Genomic DNA, 19,866 nt, shown 5'->3' on the forward strand with positions numbered 1-19,866 from the left:
GCCCTTTGTTCTCCTACTTTCACTGCTCACTGTGTTCTGGAGAAGGCGGGTCTGGAATGCTCTCTAGTGATAATGTAGGTACTGGTGTTGGTCTGACGCGGTCGAAATATATAAAAAAATTAAAAATTTTCCAGTAGCACCTTAGAGACCAACCAAGTATGTTCTTGGTATAAGCTTTCGTGTGCGAAAGCTTATACCAAGGACAAACTTCGTTGGTCTCTAAGGTGCTACTGGACAATATTTTATTTTTTATATATACAGTGGATGCTCAGGTTGCGAAAGTGATCCATGCTGGAGGCATGTTCGCAACCCACAGCGCTGCGTCTGTGCACGCGCTGGTCATGATTCGGTGCTTCTGCGCATGTGCAAAGTGCAATTTAGTGCTTCTGCACATGTGTGAGTGCCGAAACTCGGAAGTAACCTGTTCCGGTACTTCTGGGCTTGGCATGGTGTGCAACCTGAAAACATGCAACCTGAAGCGTCTGTAACCAGAGGTATGACTGTGTCATACCATAATGTGTCATCCAGCTGTTCCTGCTCTGCTTCTCCCATTATTTCCCAGCTCTGCGCCTCTTCTATCTCTGAGCTGTGACCTTCCTCAAACCACTGTTCTAAATCTATACTGTCCTCCTCTTCTTGGGAAGGTTCAGAAAGAGGGGGAGGCAGTCTCCAACTTTCCTCCTCTGATGTCCAGTCCCTGACAGCGAGGCAAGGCTGAGCTGACCCATATCCACTGGATGCTGAGCCGATCTCACAGTCAGTGCTGGCCAGCATGGGGCCTGATCTATCTCCCACCACAGGACCTCCTGGTCCTGCCATGAGTGACCAGGGAGCTGATGTGGCAGTGGCTGCCAAGAGTTTGCAAAGTTTGGGTGGCTACACATTTCACCCAACCCAGCTCGTAGGGCAGGCTTCCTCAATCTCGGCCCTCCAGATGTTTTTGACCTACAACTCCCATGATCCCTAGCTAGCAGGACCAGTGGTCAGGGATGATGGGAATTGTAGTCTCAAAACATCTGGAGGGCCGAGGTCGAGGAAGCCTGTTGTAGGGGGGTTTTTGGCTATGCGTAAAAACCGATGAGATGTGAAAACGCACTCTGAGTGTGCCCACTTCTTACTTTTCTTTTCTTTTTTATAATAATTTTTATTAAATTTTCCATTATACAAATATCACCATATCAAACATTTTCACAAATTTCAACTTTTGGACTTCCGTCAGCTTCTCTGCCAATCATCCGTCACTTCTTACTTTTCAGAGGGTGGACAAATACAGTAGCTACCCTGTTTATCACAGTGTCTACGAGACCTACGAGATCGTGGAGCAGTTTTATGACCCCACTTTTAAGAACCACCTTGCTGTGGCTCAGGTGCGTGGAGGGATGGTGTTTGAACTGGCCGATTCCATCGTCCTTCCTTTCGACTGCCGGGATTACGCCAAGGCACTCAGCGGTTACGCGAACGTCATTCACAACATGACCCTGAAACACCAGGAAGCCCTGGTGACGTACAACGTGTCGTTAGGTATGTGCTATCGGGCATAAGACAAGAATCAGAGAACAGCAGAGGTGGAAGCAATCTTGGAGGTCATTTGTTCCAGGGATAGCTAACAACTAGATGTTTAGGACTACATATCTCATCAGTTCCGGCCAGCATGGACCAATGGATGGTCAGGGATGATGGAAGGTGGAGCCCAACAAAACCCGTAGCAAACCACATTATTACCATGTTAGCTATCCGTACTTTCCTCCTACCAGAACCCCAAGAGGCTAAAGACATTCCGTTAGAATTTTATTTTATTTTCTCATTTAACAACATTTGTATACTAACTTGATTGTAATAAGACTTCTAAGAGTGGCTGGGGAAACCCAGCCAGATGGACGGGGTATAAATAATAACAGTAATAATAATAATAATAATAAATAAATTATCATTATCATCATTATCATTATCATTATCATCTAAGCAGATGGGGGCGACCCACAAACAATTAAAATTATAAATAAAAGACATTTTAAAAAGGCATTTTAATGAAGCCATTTTAAAACATCCAGAAATAATTAAAATCAACACTGAGCAAAAAGGTTAAATCACCTGTCAGTAGTCTGCATGACTGGATAAAGGTAAAGGTAAAGGGACCCCTGACCATTAGGTCCAGTCATGACCGACTCGGGTTGCGGTGCTCATCTCGCTTTACTGGCCGAGGGAGCTGGCATACAGCTTCCGGGTCATGTGGCCAGCATGACTAAGCCGCTTCTGGCGAACCAGAGCAGCGCACGGAAACGCTGTTTACCTTCCCGCTGGAGCGGTACCTATTTATCTACTTGCACTTTGACATGCTTTCGAACTGCTAGGTGGGCAGGAGCAGGGACCGAGCAACGGGAGCTCACCCCATTGCAGGGATTCGAACTGCCAACCTTCTGATCGGCAAGCCCTAGGCTCTGTGGTTTAACCCACAGCGCCACAGGCTTGCCTAAATAAAACCTTTTTTAACAGGCACCCAAAAGTGTACAAGGAAACCCCCCTCATATATCAAGACGCAGGGAGTTCCAAAGTGTTGCCGCAGAGGGCTTTCTTTCAAGTGCAGAACAGTGCATCTGTAACTGTGCCAGTTCCACAGATCAAAGGGGTTCAGAGAACATGGATGGGGTAAGGACATCCTGCCGTCCAAATGGTCCCAAGTTGTTATGGTCCTTACATGCTAATAGTAACATTTTGTACTTGTCCTGGAAACGAATCAGCACCCAGTGCCGATCTCTGAGCAGAATTAATGAACCGGGTGGCACTGAGCACACTCTGAGCCTAGGGATTTGTTTTCATTACCCTAACTGAACCGAACTTGCAGTCCTTTCACACGCCCTGGTTACCTTTCTTTATTTCAGCAGCCAGATTTAGATGGGGGAAAGTAATTTTGTTTATTGCCGTGGTCCAAATCCATTGCTGGCCCCTGCAAAATCACCCAAGGATCTACCAGGTAAACCTTCTGCCCACCTTTGCCTTGCTGCAATGCAGGAATCTTGCAGCAAAGACTCATAGAGGGAAAGTCTGAAGGGGAAGGTTGCAAAGTGGGACTCCTAAAAAAACAAACAGTTCCCCAGTGACTCTGTTAATCCAGCTGCTTTGCATATCCCACTGGTGTCGGATCAGTACCCCACCTGCGCATGAGTGCATCACAATTCCCTTTGTGGGCTCTTTCCCTTGCTACGCTGGTTGTGTCCAGGTCTTATGAACAAGCCCTGGTTTTTCCCTGGTCAGCAACTAGGCTTCCCATCGCTTAGGGGAGAAACCACAGGCCAGTGGCAGAGCACATCTTTCACGTGCAGAAGGTCTCTCTTTAGTTTTTTTAATTCATTTTCACTTTTACCATTTAACATCATATATAAATCATAATCAGGGACGCGGGTGGCACTGTGGGTAAAACCTCAGTGCCTAGGACTTGCCAATCGCATGGTCGGCGGTTCGAATCCCCGTGGCGGGGTGAGCTCCCGTCGTTTGGTCCCAGCTCCTGCCCACCTAGCAGTTTGAAAGCACCCCTAAGTGCAAGTAGATAAATAGGTACCGCTTTATAGCAGGAAGGTAAACGGCGTTTCCGTGTGCTGCGCTGGCTCGCCAGAGCAGCTTCGTCACGCTGGCCACGTGACCCGGAAGTGTCTTCGGACTGGCTCCTGGCCTCTTAAGCGAGATGAGCACGCAACCCCAGAGTCGGACAAGACTGGCCCGTACGGGCAGGGGTACCTTTACCTTTACCTTATAAATCATAATCATTTTACAAATAGGATTTTCAGAATCCCTGAACTTCCCTCCACCCCTCCACGGTTTCCCCAGATATTCTTTTCAAACTGCATCTTATCATATTCTCCATATTTTCCTAAAGCTCCATTTTTATCATAATTCTCACTTCATTGCATGTGTTTTTAAAATCCTGCCAATGTTTTCAATTGTTTACGGTGTTCTTTCAAATAACTTAAATTTTTTCCCCATTCTTTGTTAAATTGATTGTCCTCTTGATCTCTGATTTTCCCAGCCATTTTCATCAATTCGGCATAGTCCATCATCTTTATCAACCATTCTTCTTTCGTAGATAGATTGTCCTCCTTCCATCTTTGGGCAAGTAGCATCCTTGCAGCTGTTGGAGCATACATAAATAATCTCTTCTGATCACATGCAGAAGGTTTCAGTTTGCCCCGACGTCTCCAGATAAAGCACTTTAGCTGGCGCGGTTGAAAATCACCTCCCTTTGAACCACTGCTCATCAGAGCAGTCGGTGTGGAGCTAGACGAGACCTTGGGGCTGTAGTGAATTTTTCAATGAAGTTGTTCAATGAAGTTCAATGAAGTTTGCAGAAGCTGTGAAAAAGACAAATTCAATTATAGGCATCATTAGGAAACTTAAAACCAAACCACCAGCATAATAGGCATATACAAAGTCTGTTTGTCTGCGTTGTTATATGTAAATTGTTTTGCAATAAAGTTAAAATTAAAAAATAATAAATAAATAAATAAATAAATTTTATTTTTACCCCAGCCAAGACGGGCGGCTAACACCCGATATAAAAACAAATTGATTGAAATACAACTTAAAAACAAGATTTAAATACAACATTAAAACAGCCTCCTTTCAATGGAAACTCAAATAAAAAACTTTTTTGGGGATGAAAACGTCAAGTCTCCACCAAGGCTAACTATCCAGACTGGGCCAGAAAAAAGCCAGGGAAGTCCCCAAATAGGAGTTCTATCACAGGAGGAGAAAGGAAAAGAGATGAGGGGGAGGGAATAAAATTGATTAATAAACATTTAATAGGAGTGTTCGCACTATATCTCCGTGGATGGAGCAGACAAGATTCACGAAATCCATTGACGAGCTTTCCCCCCTCTTTGCTGTCCCAGGTTCTCTCCTGGATGCAGTGGGGAAGTTTTCAGAATCTGCCAGTGACTTTCACAAGAGATCGCAACTACTGGACACCAATAAGTAAGTCGCCTGGAATTATTGGACACCTGGCCTGTTCTGCCCAGGAGCAGAATTCTTCAGGCTGAGGTCTGCTGATAAATGCATGCTAAAGAGAGAGTTACCCTCAGTGGACTGGGAGGGTCTAGCTAAGAAAGTGCAGTGCTCAGCTTCCAAGAAGCTGTTGAACAGACCTGTGTGCATTTGAGAATGTCGGCTTTTGTGTTGGCTCCCAAAGGGCAGCGCCGAATGACTCTGTTGGAGCAGCTTTGATGCTTTTTTTTGTCCCTGTGTTCTGATTTTCAGCCCTATTGCAGTGAGATCTTGGAACGATCAGCTGATGTTTCTGGAAAGAGCATTTATTGATCCCCTTGGATTACCTGGCAGGCCGTTCTATAGGTAAGAAAACATATGCTTTTTATGGCTCAGTTGGTAGAACATGAGATTCTTAATCTCCGGGTTCTGGGATCCACTTTCAGCAAAAGATTCGTGCATTGCAGGATGTTGGACTAGATGACCCTTGGGATCCATTCCAAGTCTACAATTCTGTGATTTATCACCCCCACAAGTGATGGGGAGCCTCAAACACCAGCCCATGTTGCATTGGCATGTAAAGAAACCAAATGCCAAAAACAAATCATAATTAGGAAACGGCTCATTTGATTTCCAAGCATTTCCAAATGTGACCTGAGCTTCTCCCCCCAAACCCCTCAACTCCCTTCCTCCTACCTATCCTAATCCATCCCCTTTCCCCTTTGAACCTCACCTACTGTGGCCAGCAATGGTGGCAGGAATGATGGTTCTCCAACTGCCTTGAGAAGAAAAAGCAAGTGGTCTTTCCACCCTTCCTTCTTCGGCTGATGTTGGAGTCAGACCTGGTATAAATCACCCTTCCTGTCTTCCTAAGTGTGAGGTGCATCTATCAGAGACAAGAAAAATGCTTTTGCTTCTGGTCCATGGCAGAAAGAAATTCCCCACTCCTGACAAAGAGGAACAAAGAGATGGATATTGGAGGATAGGACTTGAGTCCCTGAAAAATTTCAGTAGGGTGGGTTAAGGTTCCTCACCAGGCACAATCTCTCCAGATGTTATCATGAACTCTGCTTTTTAAATATGGTTGCTTGTGTTTCCAGACACATCATCTTTGCTCCGAACAGCCACAACAAGTATGCTGGAGTATCCTTTCCTGGTATCTACGATGCCCTGTTTGACATTGCCAACGCAGAGGACCAGCAGAAGGCCTGGGAGGAAGTCAAGAGACAGATCTCCATTGCAGCCTTCACAGTCATTGCCGCAGCTGGGACTCTGAAAGAAACAGTGTGAATCCCTAGAGGGTCCAAGGAGCTGCCTCTACTTGCCAAAGTCCTGCTGAGTTTGGAACTTGGTGGCCGTAGAGACTTTCCTTGCTCACATGTTGCACTGAACACAGCTACAAGCTGCCTTTACCCATGTACAAGTGATTGTGTGAAAGAGTGCGCCCTTGTTAATTTGTTCACCTCAACCATTGTGCACACAGACAACACAGGCATTGAACATTACTGTGCACATAGGTACACAGGTTGTACACTCATAAATCCCAGGGATTTCAGTGGGCATGTAATCATGGATAACCATATAGGTTTTCAGCTCAGAGGACTTAACATCAAAAGAGAAATCCAAGCTATTCACACCATCACAACCCAATCTTGACAGGCATCTCTTTCATTGCCTTCCCTGCGTTGAGGTTTTGAGGGCCATCAAAGCCAATTTCTTGATGGAAAAACAAACAAGTAGTTCAATTGGTGCGGACCTTGATGCAGAAGAATGCCCACCTTCCAGATCCCCAAAGATGGGATCTGATGGCACACCAATGTGTTGATGGATCTCAGTTCCCTTGAAGGCATGAGGGGTGTTCACACATTACATTCAATATGAGTCACTTTGCAAAGGATTTAAATTTGGGCTTTATTTTAAAACTTACTTTTAAATTCCATGGCTTTATTATCTAATTGCACTCCAAAGCTTTGGGCGCATCTTTACAAACTTGTACACAACCAAGAACAAAAGCAAATGAAAGTTCTATGGAAAGGAGGGTGAATGAGCTACTGAACTTTTGGATATCTACGTTTAGAACTTAGAAGCTGAAAGGTCCCATCATGGTTGGTATTCTCACTGGTGGTGAGCACATGTTAGATGCCATTTTAAATTTCCCACAATGCCACAGAACAAGTCTACATTGGCTATTCTGGGGCACTGTGTGAAACTTAAATCAAATTAAGTTCTGGTGCTACCTGGAGTGCTGTCACCATGGAAGTCCATGTGGGGAGGGGAGCATTGGGCATAGGAGTGGCCCCACAGACAGATGTGGCCCTGGGGGCCCCTATTGGCTTTGAAAAGCAAATGACCCCAAGCTCAATACCTTCTGGAACATACACTGAAAAACGACAGATGAAGTTGCTGTACTCAGTTTCCCCATCAATAGAACCTCCCTTTAGAAATTGGTTTTGCTTTTGTGCCTTTACAAATCAAAATAAAGTTCCCACTAAAAAGATTGCCGAGTGTGGCATATTGTTCTCCCAGGATGTTGGTTTACAGAGCAAATGCTTTAAACTTAAACCTGACCTGTTACAGGATGGCACACCAATGTTGTTGCTGATCCATTGATGAGAAAATAATTGATGAGAAAATAATTGCTATTATTAATATGAAACACACCTAACCACCTTTGGGAAGAGCAACCAGGTGACCTCTGCTAGCTACTGATGGGCAACTGCAAGGCCCTGGAGCTCTCCTTTGTAGTCCTCTAGCTTTAAATTGGACTTCAACCATTCAGGACTTCAGATAGAGGCAGTTCAAGCTGTGACTGACTCAAGGTCACCCAGTAACAGTAGTGGATTTTTGAACCCAGGTCTCCCAAGTCCTGTTCTGATTCTCTAACCATTACACCACACCAGCTGCAGAAATGGTCAAAGGGATGAACAAGGACAGGATTTCTGCTATCATGTCATCTTCTCATCCCTCACCCTTGAAGTATGGATCCTGAGCCCCAACTCTGATATAACATTTATGGCTACGCATCTTCTGCTTTCCGTGGAGTGAAGCTTTCCTAACATCACCACCTAAATAAATAAATAAATAAATAAATAAAGTAGGGTCACATATGTCCACAGCCCTTAGCCTTAACACCGGCTCACCACAGGGTTGTGTGTTGAGTCCCCTGCTCTATGCTCTCTATACGTATGACTGTACAGCCATCTATTCCAGCAACAAAATCATCAAGTTTGCTGATGACACTACGGTGGTAGGGCTCATTTCAGGAGGGGATGAGTCCGCCTATCGGGACGAGGTGGAGCTGCTCTGTGTTTGGTGTGGAGAGAACAATCTGGCTCTTAATACGGCTAAGACCAAGGAATTGGTGGTGGATTACAGGGAAAAAAAGGCGGACATTCAGCCCTTGTATATCAACGGGGAACGGGTGGAGAGGGTGGCGGAATTCAGGTTTTTGGGAGTAACTATCGATCAGGGCATGACTTGGAGCGCAAATACCACTGCTCTGGTGAAGAAGGCCCAGCAGAGAATTTATTTCCTCAGACTTTTAAAGAAGAACAATCTGAGTGAGAGACTGCTGGTGTCCTTCTACCGAGGCTCCATAGAGAGCATTCTTACATACTGTATTTGTGCTTGGTTCTCCAGTTGTACAGCTAGGGAGAGGAAGGTGCTCCAGAAGGTCATAACCACAGCCCAAAGGATTATTGGTCATCCTCTCCCATCTTTGGAAGAACTGTACGGTTCCCGTTGTCTTAGGAAAGCAAACAACATCCTGCAGGATTCATCTCACCCGGGACACAGTCTGTTTGCACTACTGCCTTCTGGCAGGAGATATAGAAACATCAAGTCAAGGACAAATAGACTGAAAAACAGTTTCTATCCAAGAGCTGTGGCCTTTTTGAATGCTGTAACTCGATAGTGTGACCTGGGAGTTTGATGGGTGTTGGTGTGGGTGTGGCTGGAATGTGGTTTGTTTGGTTGTTGTTGTTGTTTTGCTTTTGTTGTTTTTAAGGGATGGCATCCAATTTCGTTGCACTTGTGCAATGTTGCACTTGTGTAATGACAATAAAGAATCTATTCTATTCTATTCTATTCTATTCTAAAGGCTTACATAACACTGCTAATAATACATGTTGCTTTCACAGCTATGGTTTGTGGAGGTGGCATCCCATCTGGTTAGACGTATCTTTGGCGAGATTTGTTGAAGCAGGGGCACCTCAGATTTGTCCGTGTTTTGACGAGAGCGTCAGAAGATGCCCTCAAAGGGCATAATGACAAACCTCGAGGACAGCTAGGTTTTGAGAGATCCAGAGGATAGCTAAAAGCAACTGATACAGCTCGTATCTTGAAGGAAACAAGAACTGTGGCAGAATCACAGCCAAGGAGCATCGAGCAAAGTCTCAGCTGCCTTATTTTGAGTCAGGACATTAGCTGCCTGGCAATGGCTCTGTAGCGGGATTGAAAGCAAGTTTGGACATAGCCACCCCTATTCAATGGGGATGCTTAATGGAAAGGACATGTGGAGAAGTCCATGTGCAGCATCTGCTGCATGACTTAAAGCTGCAACTGGGCATCCAAAATACCTGATTCAGCTAGTACAAAAAGTAACTAAAGGAAGCAGCAGCAGATATTTATTTTCTGTGGCTACAAAGAGGACAGCAAATGGGACACCTACACAATTTGCCCCTGGGGGTGGGAGGAACATATGTTTTAGACATTTTGGAAGAGTATTCTTCATATTTTCTTGATAGTATTTCCTTGGCATTTGGGTGTTAGGAGAGAAATAAACGCCACTTCATAAGACTTTTTCTTTCTGTTCTTTCTTGCACAGATTAATCTTTTGTCTCCAGGCAAACTACATACAGCACAGGAAATCCAATTGGCTCTCCCAATCTCTCTTTTTAACTCTTATCTGCAGTCGTGGTGTTGGGAGGGGAAGGGTTTAATATTTCTCCCCCCCCACACACACACACACTGCAAAGCTCCTAGAGGAGGGAAAATGTTATGTACTGAGTTGAATAGGATCCAAAATGCAGCAGTCTGATTGGTCCTAGAACAATAGGATCCAGAATGCAGCAGTCTGATTGGTCCACAGGAGCCACCCAATCCAGCTCCAGGTGGAAGTGAATCCGCAACCTGATTGGCCTACAGGAGAATCCTGGAATTAGCCAATCACGTGGGGCCCATTGTGTAAATAATGTATACAAAGCAGACATTCTGGGGGAACTTCCATTCCTCCTCACCAATATGAGCTGAATAAAGAGCATGAAATCCACTCTCAACTCGGAGTATATTTCAGGGAAACAGGTACAAGTGGGCCTTGCTTCTTAGTCCTGTCACAGCGACTGTTAAAGGCTAATGATATATCTCAAGAGATTTCATTTTCCACATCAGATGTGACTTGTCCAATGCCTGTCTTTGCCTGCCTCATACCTGATATCGTTTCCAACATCAGGTGTAGGGCGAGTGGACATAGCTTGGATAAAAAGACCTCACAGGTCAAACTGAGAGAAATGGTAGAACACAGAGAACAAGGCCCATCTGTACTATACAATTAAAGTGGTATCATCCCACTTTAAGAGGGACGCGGGTGGCGCTGTGGGTTAAAGCCTCAGTGCCTAGGGCTTGCCGATCGAAAGGTCAGCGGTTCGAATCCCCGCGGCGGGGTGCGCTCCCGCTGCTCGGTCCCAGCGCCTGCCAACCTAGCAGTTCGAAAGCACCCCCGGGTGCAAGTAGATAAATAGGGACCGCTTACTGGTGGGAAGGTAAACGGCGTTCCGTGTGCTGCGCTGGCTTGCCAGATGCAGCTTTGTCATGCTGGCCACGTGACCCGGAAGTGTCTGTGGACAGCGCTGGCCCCCGGACTCTTGAGTGAGATGGGCGCACAACCTTAGAGTCTGTCAAGACTGGCCCATATGGGCAGGGGTACCTTTACCTTTATCCCACTTTAAACAGCCATGGCTGCCCCCCACCCCAAAGAATCCTGAGAAAGTGCAGTTTGCTAAAGCTGCTGAGAGTAGTTAGGAGACTCCTGCTCCCCTCATAAAGTTACAATTCCCAGAGTTCCCCAAGAAGAGGACTTGACTGTTAAACCACTGAACAGGGCCTCCTTCATAAACTAAAACTTGTACATACTTGGCCTTGACAAGGATAGAACCTGGGACCACGGCTGGTCCAAAACATCTTGGAACCTGAGGCAGAACCTAAGAAGGGAAGAAGGGACAAAGGAAGACCTAGTTCTTGTAACTCAAAGCCATTGGTTCAAGTCCTACCCTCCGGAGCTTTCTCCATCTTCCACATGACAGCCCTTAAGACAGGAGTCCTCAAACTCGGCCCTCCATATGTTTTTGGCCTACAACTCCCATGATCCCTAGCTAGCAGGACCAATGGTCAAGGATGATGGGAATTGTAGTCTCAAAACATCTGGAGGGCTGAGTTTGAGGAAGCCTGCTGTGCTGGTCCCATGGGCTACCCAAGAGGCGAAGTCCAAGTCCGGTCCATGGTCAAAGGTGAAACATGGAGGTAGTCCATAGTAGCTGAAGCTGGGTGCAGGGCAGGGAGTCGGGTGAAGTCAGGAACAGGCATGCAAGCAGGGAACCAGGGCAGGTCAAGAGCTCAGGCAGGAAAGCAGGACAGGGTTCAGGCAGGGACTAGCAACCAACAATGTTGCTCCCGCAACTTGGGACTGGCCTGGAGGTGAGCACTCCTCCTGCGGGAACTTAGTTCCCTCCGCCTCTCTGCCCTGAGCCTCTGCAGCTCAGGAGAGGCTGGAGGGTTACCTGACCCAGAGGCAACCTCAGCTTCCTCTGACGGGGCTGAGAGTGGAGCACCTGCAGGCAATGGGTCCCCCATCACCTCAGGAGCCAGAGCAGACTCAGCTGGTGCCTGCCCCCTGAGGATCCAGCACAGGTGAGGACCCTTCAGGCTCATGCCCCAGCCCTGGCTCAGCTGGTTCTGGAGGCGGGGACTCCTGTGCAGGCTAGGATCCCTCAGGTTCAGCATCCGAGTCCGAATCCCAGGCCATCACACCTGCCTTAAGATATTTGAAGATGGCCATCATTATCTCCCCTCCAGTCTCCTCTTTTCCAGGCCAAACATACCCAACTCCCTCAACTGTTCCTCATAAGGCTTTGTTTCCAGTTAGTGGTGGGTTGCCCCTTGCAGGCCAGCTGTCCTCCATCTTCTATTTCTGCAGCTGGTTCTTCCTGCCTGAGTGCAGAACCTGACATTTGTCCCTGTTGGAAGTTTCCTTCCAAAGGGAGAGAGAGAGTTGCAGGAAGCAACACTCAACCAGTGCAACGGAAAGGCACTTTGCACATGCTTGAGGGCCCTCTCTCCCTGATTATCCGCCACAGATGTCCCAGGCCCAGCCACTACAAACTCAAAACTTCCTCAAAACAAGCCCTGCTTTGCAGGTGCTGAGTCTGAGAGTAATCATTAAGAAAAACCACAGCCCTCTAATTATTATTTATCTGATTCCTATACAGCCCTTTATCCAAATATCCCAGGGCAGTATAATTAAGTACAGAGAGGGGAGGGGTGGAAAAGAGAAAAACATCTTGATCTTTCCTTGTTTTCTTTTTTAATGGCAGTTTTGCAAACTTCTGGGGGAGGGAACCTTTGTGTCTTGCCGGCAGGAGACGTCCAGTGCCCACACAGGGGGCCCCTCCTGGCCTGGAGCGCCCCTCCAGCAACCTCGGCTCAACTCTCCCCTGCCCCCTTTCTCTCGACGTGAGAAAGATCTCACAGTGGGAGGAGGGACGGCTCGGATCCTCTCCCAAGAGGGTTGCGAAAGCCCGTCCCGTCCTGAGCAAGCCTCCTTTCGCTCCGGGACGCGCCATGGCCAGGAGGAGGGTGGCTATCTGCAGCTGGCTGGGCTTCGTGGCTCTCCTGGCGATCTTCCTGCTGGGGCTCTTGGTGGGTGAGTCGAGTGAGGATCCTGGCTTGTGGGCTCCGGGAAAGGGGGCAGCCCCCTACTTGGAACAGGGCGCGCGAGGTGGGGTGGGCGAGGCGGAAATCAGAGCAGGGCTTCGCGCGCGTCAAAGCAGCCAGACGGGCTTCCCTGAGCGCACGGATCTCTTCGGGGGAAGGGCCTACGGCTCAGTGCTTAAAGCAAGAAGATCGCGGGTTCGATCCCCGGCATCTCCAGGGAGGGTCGGGAGAGAAACCTGTCTGAAATCCTGATTTGCTGCTGCCAGTCCTGAGCTGGGCGCAGCGCACAGTGAGAGGAGAGGTGGCGGTGGGGTGCTCAGGTAAGCAACAGAAGAGGGAAATCTCTGCTGTCTAACACTTCGGCGGGTGTGGGACAAATAGTTCCGACCTAGTTAAAGGCAGCTTCCTGTGCACCCACACTGCATGGGACAAGCGCTTTGCACATGCTCCGAGGCGCTCTTGTTGCTCCCGGTTTGCACATGCTCCAAGGCTGAGCGCAGGCATTCCAAACGGACTCTGCCGTTTGCTGGAAGTCCCAGCGAACCCCAATAATAATAATAATAATAATAATAATAATAATAATAATAATAATAATAATAATAATAATAAATTTATTTATACCCGCCCATCTGTCTGGGTTTCCCCAGCCACTCTGGGCAGCTTCCAACGAAACACTAAAATACAGTAACCTATTAAACATTAAAAGCTTCCCTGAACAGGGCTGCCTTCAGATATCTTCTAAAAGTTTGGTAGTTATTTTTCTCTTCGACATCTGATGGGAGGGCGTTCCACAGGGCGGGTGCCACTACCGAGAAGGCCCTCTGCCTGGTTCACTGTAACTTGGCTTCTCGCAGTGAGGGAACCGCCAGAAGGCCCTCGGCACTGGACCTCAGTGTCCGCGTAGAATGATGGGGGTGGAGACGCTCCTTCAGATATACTGGACTGAGACTTTTTGTATTCCTGTTATGTACTGACCTTGTCACAGGCACCCTTTGGATTCGGAACCTCCCCCCACCAAGGCACAGGGTTTTTGGCAAACCTGCTGGACCCTTCAGCGGGCGATGTTATTGGGGAAGCCCATCCCTTAAACCTTCCATGCCCATCGCATCGCCCATCCAAGCTAAGGTGATGCTTGGATAATCAGATGCCCTTTATTCTTCCAAAGCGGCACAACCAATTACAAAGGAAGGACACCCATTTTATCATCTAGGACCTAGATAATAGCAGAGTAATCAATATGCTTCTGGCACCACATTCTCAAATTTCCCGTTTCTAACGTATTTATAGGGCGTCAGAAAACAAGCCTCCTGTAAAACCTCATGGCTTTTTATATATATAAAAAATGTTGACAGGTGATGAGTGTGACCTGCAACAGAGTGTTGCAGCGCATCTTCCCTCTGAAGAGGAGTGCTCCTGTTGAGGGTTCAGATCAGCCATTCATTCCAAACAGATTATCCCAATCCTCCCAAATCCTGGTTTTCTGTTTGTTTGTTTTCCAACTGATAGTCAATATTCTGTGGATATTGAGCATGCAGAGTAGTCTCCTATTTTGTGTGTGACCTTTGAGGTTTTGTACTTTCGCAAGCTTCAGGAGATGCCTTGAATACGCTGGATTTGGCTCCAGTCCTGTTGGCACCTGAGTTCACTGTTAGAAGGACTAATGAGAAAGACCTGAGACCTTGGGGAACTGCTACCAGCCAGAGCAGACAATATTGGCCTAGACGAATTGGCCAAAATGATAATGACTCCCTGTGTTGTGTTGCAGTGAGACTGTTTTGGCTCAATGCAACTTTATGCTTGTTTTTTTATGGTCCTCTTTATGGGGGAGGATAGAGGTGCAGCTTTGAAACAGCACAACTCTTAAGACAGGCAGGCCTTTTGCTGAGACTGAACACTTACATAACCCCAGTAAAGGAAGCAAGTCTGTCGAGGCAAGATTGTTGCAATTGTTGTTTTTTCCCCTTCCGTCTGCTCACAAATACACAAAAGGAGTAATTTGGAAAGCTCTGTGTTATGTTCGATAAGCTGACAGTGGGGGCTTTTATTTCCTTAGCAAAGACATCATGTCATGCTGGTTCCTCACCCCCCAATCCACCCCATCACCCAAAACTTCTGTTTTTGCTTTAAGCTGCTGAGGGTTTTTCTAAAGAAGGCAGGCTTGCAGCTTCCTAGCAGTGGTGCTCTCTGAACAGGACTTTGTGGCAGATACCCCAGGCTCCACTCAGCAGAGGGAGCAGCCCCAGCATTGGCTTATCACATTTTGAAACCTGTGCAGTAATGCGCAAGTAATGTATGGGGTGTTAGGGGAGGGGTCGTATTTCTGGTGGGGACACATCATGCTCCTTCTGGGGTAGTTTGTCTACCTTTGGGTCCCACCCTGCATTCAGCTCTCACCTGTGGTGACAGTACAGTGGTACCTCGGGTTAAGAACTTAATTCGTTCCGGAGGTCCATTCTTAACCTGAAACTGTTCTTAACCTGAGGCACCACTTTAGCTAATGGGGCCTTCCGCTGCTGCTGTGCCATTTCTGTTCTCATCCTGAAGCAAAGTTCTTAAACCGAGGTACTATTTCTGGGTTAGCGGAGTCTGTAACCTGAAGCATCTGTAACCCGAGGTAGTCACAACCTGGGGAACAGCTTCCCTGGCCAGCTAAACCAGGTAAGGGTAGCTGGTGGGTTTCAAACTAGCCTACTGCACAGTGGTAAAATGCACATTCATTGCCCCACCAATAACAACAACAACAATAACAATAATAACAACAACTTATTACTTACTCCCCAACCACTCTGGGCGGCTCCCAACAGAATACTAAAAGCACGATAAAAGATCAAACATTAAAAACTTCCCTAAACAGGACTGCCTTCAGATGTCTTCTAAAAGTCAGATAGTTGTTTATTTCCTTGACATCTGATGGGAGGATGTTCCACAAGGCAGGCACCACTACCAAGAAGGCCCTCTGCCTGGTTCCCTGTAACCTCACTTCTTGCAGGGAGGGAACTGCCGGGAGGCCCTCGACGCTGGACCTCAGTGTCTGGACTGAATGATGGGGATGGAGACGCTCCTTCAGGTATACTGGGCCGAGGCCGTTTAGGGCTTTAAAGGTCAGCACCAACACTTTGAATTGTGCTCGGAAACGTACTGGGAGCCAATGTAGGTCTTTCAGGACTGGTGTTATATGGTCTCGGCAGCCACTCCCAGTCATTGGCCCCGCCCACCCCTGGCATGTGGCCCCCAGAAAGTTGCCCCAAAGAGAATGTGGCCCTCAGACTGAAAAATCTTTCCCATCCCTCACTCTAGAGTGGATTCATTTCCCTCCTTCAGCTCCTCTTGCTGACAACTCTCCTTTGCGATCCCTGAGCGAGGGAAGGCATCTGAGCAATGCCACCGAACCAGCCGAAGCTCTGCTCATCTCTTTATTAGGCAGCCCAAGGGAGCAGTGACTCAGATAGCTCTTGCTCAGCTCAAGGGCTTTCTAATTTTATTTTTAATAAACAGAACAAAACAGAAATGCGGGCCGCTTACTGGTTTAGCTCCAAACTTGCCTGAGTATATATACAAGATTCTTTCCTGTGTCTTGGCAGCTTCTTTCGTTTAGCCTGGTGTTGCCAACTTTTGAAGCGGCTCCTATAGCTGTCTATTTGCTCCTAGAGTACATGGGGAGGAGTTAACCCTTCCATCCCCAGCTGCGAGCCTTCCCCAAAGATGTCCCCTATAGCCGCTGGACTGAATACAGTCTTCCATTGGCTCTAATAGGAGGCCAATTCCAAGCCTACCTGCCACACCAGGGAAATTGTGGAATTGTAGAGTTAGAAAAGAACCCAAGGGCCATCTAGCCCAATGTCCTGCAGTGCAGGAATCGCAACACATGGTTCCCCATCCAGTTTGAAACCATCCTGGACCCTGCTTAGCTTTGCAAATGTGCTAGCAGATTTACTGCTGCACCACTCCTCACAGGGTTGTTGTGAGGATGAAATTGAGAGGAGGGTGGGGGGAGATCCATGTTGGCCACCTTGAGCTCCTTTGAGAAAACACAGGGTGATTCATAATGGAAGCTGTATCCTTCATTATGAATCACCCCGTAATAAGACCTAAATATATCTACGCAGTATATACCTGAGGTGTGAGGACACATGGGGGGGGGGGGGAGAGAGAGAGGGAGGCTGCTCCAACCATTACATTACACTGCCTCCCATCAGATGTGAAGGAAATAAGCAGCTATCTTATTTTTAAAAGACCACCTGTTTAGGGGAGATTTTAATATTTAATGCTGTATTTTTTTTAACACTCGATTGGGAGTTGCCCAGAGTGGCTGAGGAAACTCAGCCAGATGGGCGGAGTATAAATATATTATTATTATTATTATTATTATTATTATTATTATTATTATTATTATTGCATGACCTTGGGCCAGTAACTCCCTCTCAGCCTAGCTGACCTCATGGGGTTGTTTTGAGGGTGAAATCAAGGGGGGAACGACATCTGGGTAGGCCCCCTTGAGTTCCTTGGAAAAAAGAGAACACACACAAACACACACACGAAACTTGGGGATGAGGACACAAGGAGAGGAAGGGAGAGAGAGAGAGAGAGAGACTGCTCTAACCACTGTGCCCCACTCCCTTGCATGACCTTGGGCCAGTCACTGTCTCTCCCTTCTCTCTCTCAGCCTGAAGCCAGAAGAGGAGGCCACTGCGGTTACATATGGTCCATGGAGCAGAGATTCATCACCCCTCCTTAGTTTAACAGATGCAGAACTTGCCAAGGATAGTGTTTTGTTCCACAGTATGAGAAGCCTACTGATTTCTCTGGTCACATCCACACGGCACATTTAAAGCACAGGTTTTCCCTGGAAATAATCCCATCTCATTGGATGATGGGCAAGTGAAAGGAACCTTGATATCTTGGCTGGTGCAATCCCATAATAGTAGTGCTTGGAAGGACGGGGGGGGGGGGGCAGAACTGACGGTTGTCATTGCGACGGCATTGCAGGATGGTGCGTGAAATCGTCGAACAAGCCAGCTGGCACAACACACGTCTTTCGAAATGCAAGAAGGCAACTTTTTGCAGAACTGAAGGCGGAAAACATCCGGGAATTTCTGCGGTGAGTTTTGGTGCTTTCTTTGGTGACTGTTTTAAAAGTTGTAAAAATGCAGAGCAAGCCCCAGAATGACATGAACAGACTGCCAAGTGAAAGGCAGTGGAAGCCAAAACAGGATCAGGCCCCTGCTTCAGTCTGTTATAGGAAAAAATGGGGTTGGCATATGCAGCCCAACTCCCCATCAAGGGACCCTGTGTCCTCTAAATCCATTATCAGTCAGAGAAGAATGGATGGAGGCAAAATCCAGTGAAAGCAAGGCAGATATTTATTTTTCTGTTGCAACTGAGTTCCCTCTCTACCCCATCTCCATTGCAAGGAGGCGAGGACCCAGAACAAAGGTGTGCAAGAACTTTTAAAGACTTTAGAAATCGCCCGGCCCCTTAGCCAAAAAAACACCCCCAAAGCATCATGCATAACATCACAGAAAGAGGCAGTCTACAACAGAAATTAGAGTGTGTGGCTGAGGGCCATATTTCCTTCTGGGCAGTCTTCCAAGGATCCACATGTCAGTGGTGGGTGCGGTCCCAAGCAAAAGTGGGGAGAGCAATACATGTGAATTTTACTTTTGTGCAGGAGGCTAGCTTCTGCACATGCTCACACACCTTTCTCTATGTGGTGGAACGCTCTGTCACAAGAGACTAGGGCCCTGCGGGACTTGACATCTTTCCGCAGGGCCTGCAAGACAGAGCTGTTCTGCCTGGCCTTTGGTTTGGACTCAGCCTGACCCTTATGGTCTTGATTGATCAGCTACTTTAAAATGAGGCTGCATTTTAAACTGCATTTTAACCTGTATTTTAATTTGGTCCCCCCCCCTCTTTCCCCCCTATTATTACTGTGATTTTATTGGTGTTAGCCGCCCTTTGCCTGGCTCTGGCCGGGGAGGGCGGGGTATAAATATATTATTATTATTATTATTATTATTATTATTATTATTATTATTATTATTATTATTATTTATGTTGCATTCAGATGAGCAAAAGGTGCTATCAGAAGTCAGGCAGAAATGCTCTGGGTACAAGGCAGGGGGTGGGTGGGCTAGGGAGATTTCCAAGGTGCAGAGAGAGAATCTTGGAGGGCCAGATTTGACCCCAAGGCCTAAGGGTTCCCCACCTCTGTCCTAGAGGGTGACAGGGGTGGTGCTTAGCATTCTTCCCCCCTGCTCTTGCTGCTCAAACATTGAACATCTGGGGAGAGATAAAGGAGGTACAGATTGGAAACCTTCTCAGATGCAGAGCATCACGTGAAGAACAGACTCAGCTGACTAACCATCAGAGTTGCTTGGACTGTAATTTGCTGCAGACTTTGATTAATCATTGAACCACAATGTCTGTCTTTGGAGAGGAGGCAGTCATGTACCTCCATCCTATCTAACCTGGTTCTCTTTTATCCCTCACCACCCCCACACATATTCCGCATACCCTACTGACCACAACCCTGGAATTTCACATATAGACACAGCACTCATTTAAACTTTAACCCACTTGAGAATCCACTCTTGGAAAATACCCTGAAAAGGATGCATTTCAGTTGGAATTTTTCCAGTTTGCCACATATCTGCTCTGCTTAAGGCAGCAGTTAACTATTCTTGCCCCTTGCCAAATGATGACTGCTTAATTTGTTTGCTTTTGGACACGGCAGTACAGACTTGTGGAACTGTAAGCATTATCTTACTATATATAAAGAAAAGTAAGGCTGTCGTCACGCTGCAGTTTTCATGGCCAGAAGCAGGCGGCCCAGGCAAGCTGTAGAATGAAGAATCATACAGGGAGGGAGAAACTTCACAGATGGTTTGGCTGGACTAGATAGGCTTTTGGTCTGATGCAGAAGGATCTTAGGTTCAGAGTAGTACAATAGTTTGCTAGATGGACTGA

General features: G+C 47.1%; 2 protein-coding genes across 6 annotated transcripts in view; both read left to right on the plus strand.

The window, feature by feature from the left end:
- LOC114595614 (Putative N-acetylated-alpha-linked acidic dipeptidase) overlaps positions 1–7,471 on the plus strand; it is a 45,902-nt gene extending 38,431 nt beyond the window's left edge. For 4 of the 5 annotated variants that reach the window (XM_028726033.2, XM_028726031.2, XM_028726034.2 and 1 more), the window contains 4 exons: positions 1,257–1,521; positions 4,884–4,965; positions 5,248–5,340; positions 6,075–7,471. In XM_028726033.2, the coding sequence (XP_028581866.2) occupies positions 1,257–1,521; positions 4,884–4,965; positions 5,248–5,340; positions 6,075–6,264 (630 nt within the window). In that variant the 3' untranslated portion in view covers positions 6,265–7,471. The remainder of the gene's footprint in view (positions 1–1,256; positions 1,522–4,883; positions 4,966–5,247; positions 5,341–6,074) is intronic. The other variant, XR_013392510.1, reaches the window with a different exon arrangement.
- A 5,245-nt stretch (positions 7,472–12,716) lies between these two features.
- The window catches only part of NAALAD2 (N-acetylated alpha-linked acidic dipeptidase 2), a 34,224-nt gene continuing 27,074 nt past the window's right edge, over positions 12,717–19,866 (plus strand). The window contains exons 1-2 of the mRNA XM_028726035.2: positions 12,717–12,889; positions 17,887–17,998. Coding sequence (XP_028581868.2) covers positions 12,808–12,889; positions 17,887–17,998 — 194 coding nt within the window. The 5' untranslated portion in view covers positions 12,717–12,807. The remainder of the gene's footprint in view (positions 12,890–17,886; positions 17,999–19,866) is intronic.

The sequence above is a fragment of the Podarcis muralis genome, chromosome 4, assembly GCF_964188315.1.
Source record: "Podarcis muralis chromosome 4, rPodMur119.hap1.1, whole genome shotgun sequence".
Classification (NCBI taxonomy): Eukaryota; Metazoa; Chordata; class Lepidosauria; order Squamata; family Lacertidae; genus Podarcis; species Podarcis muralis.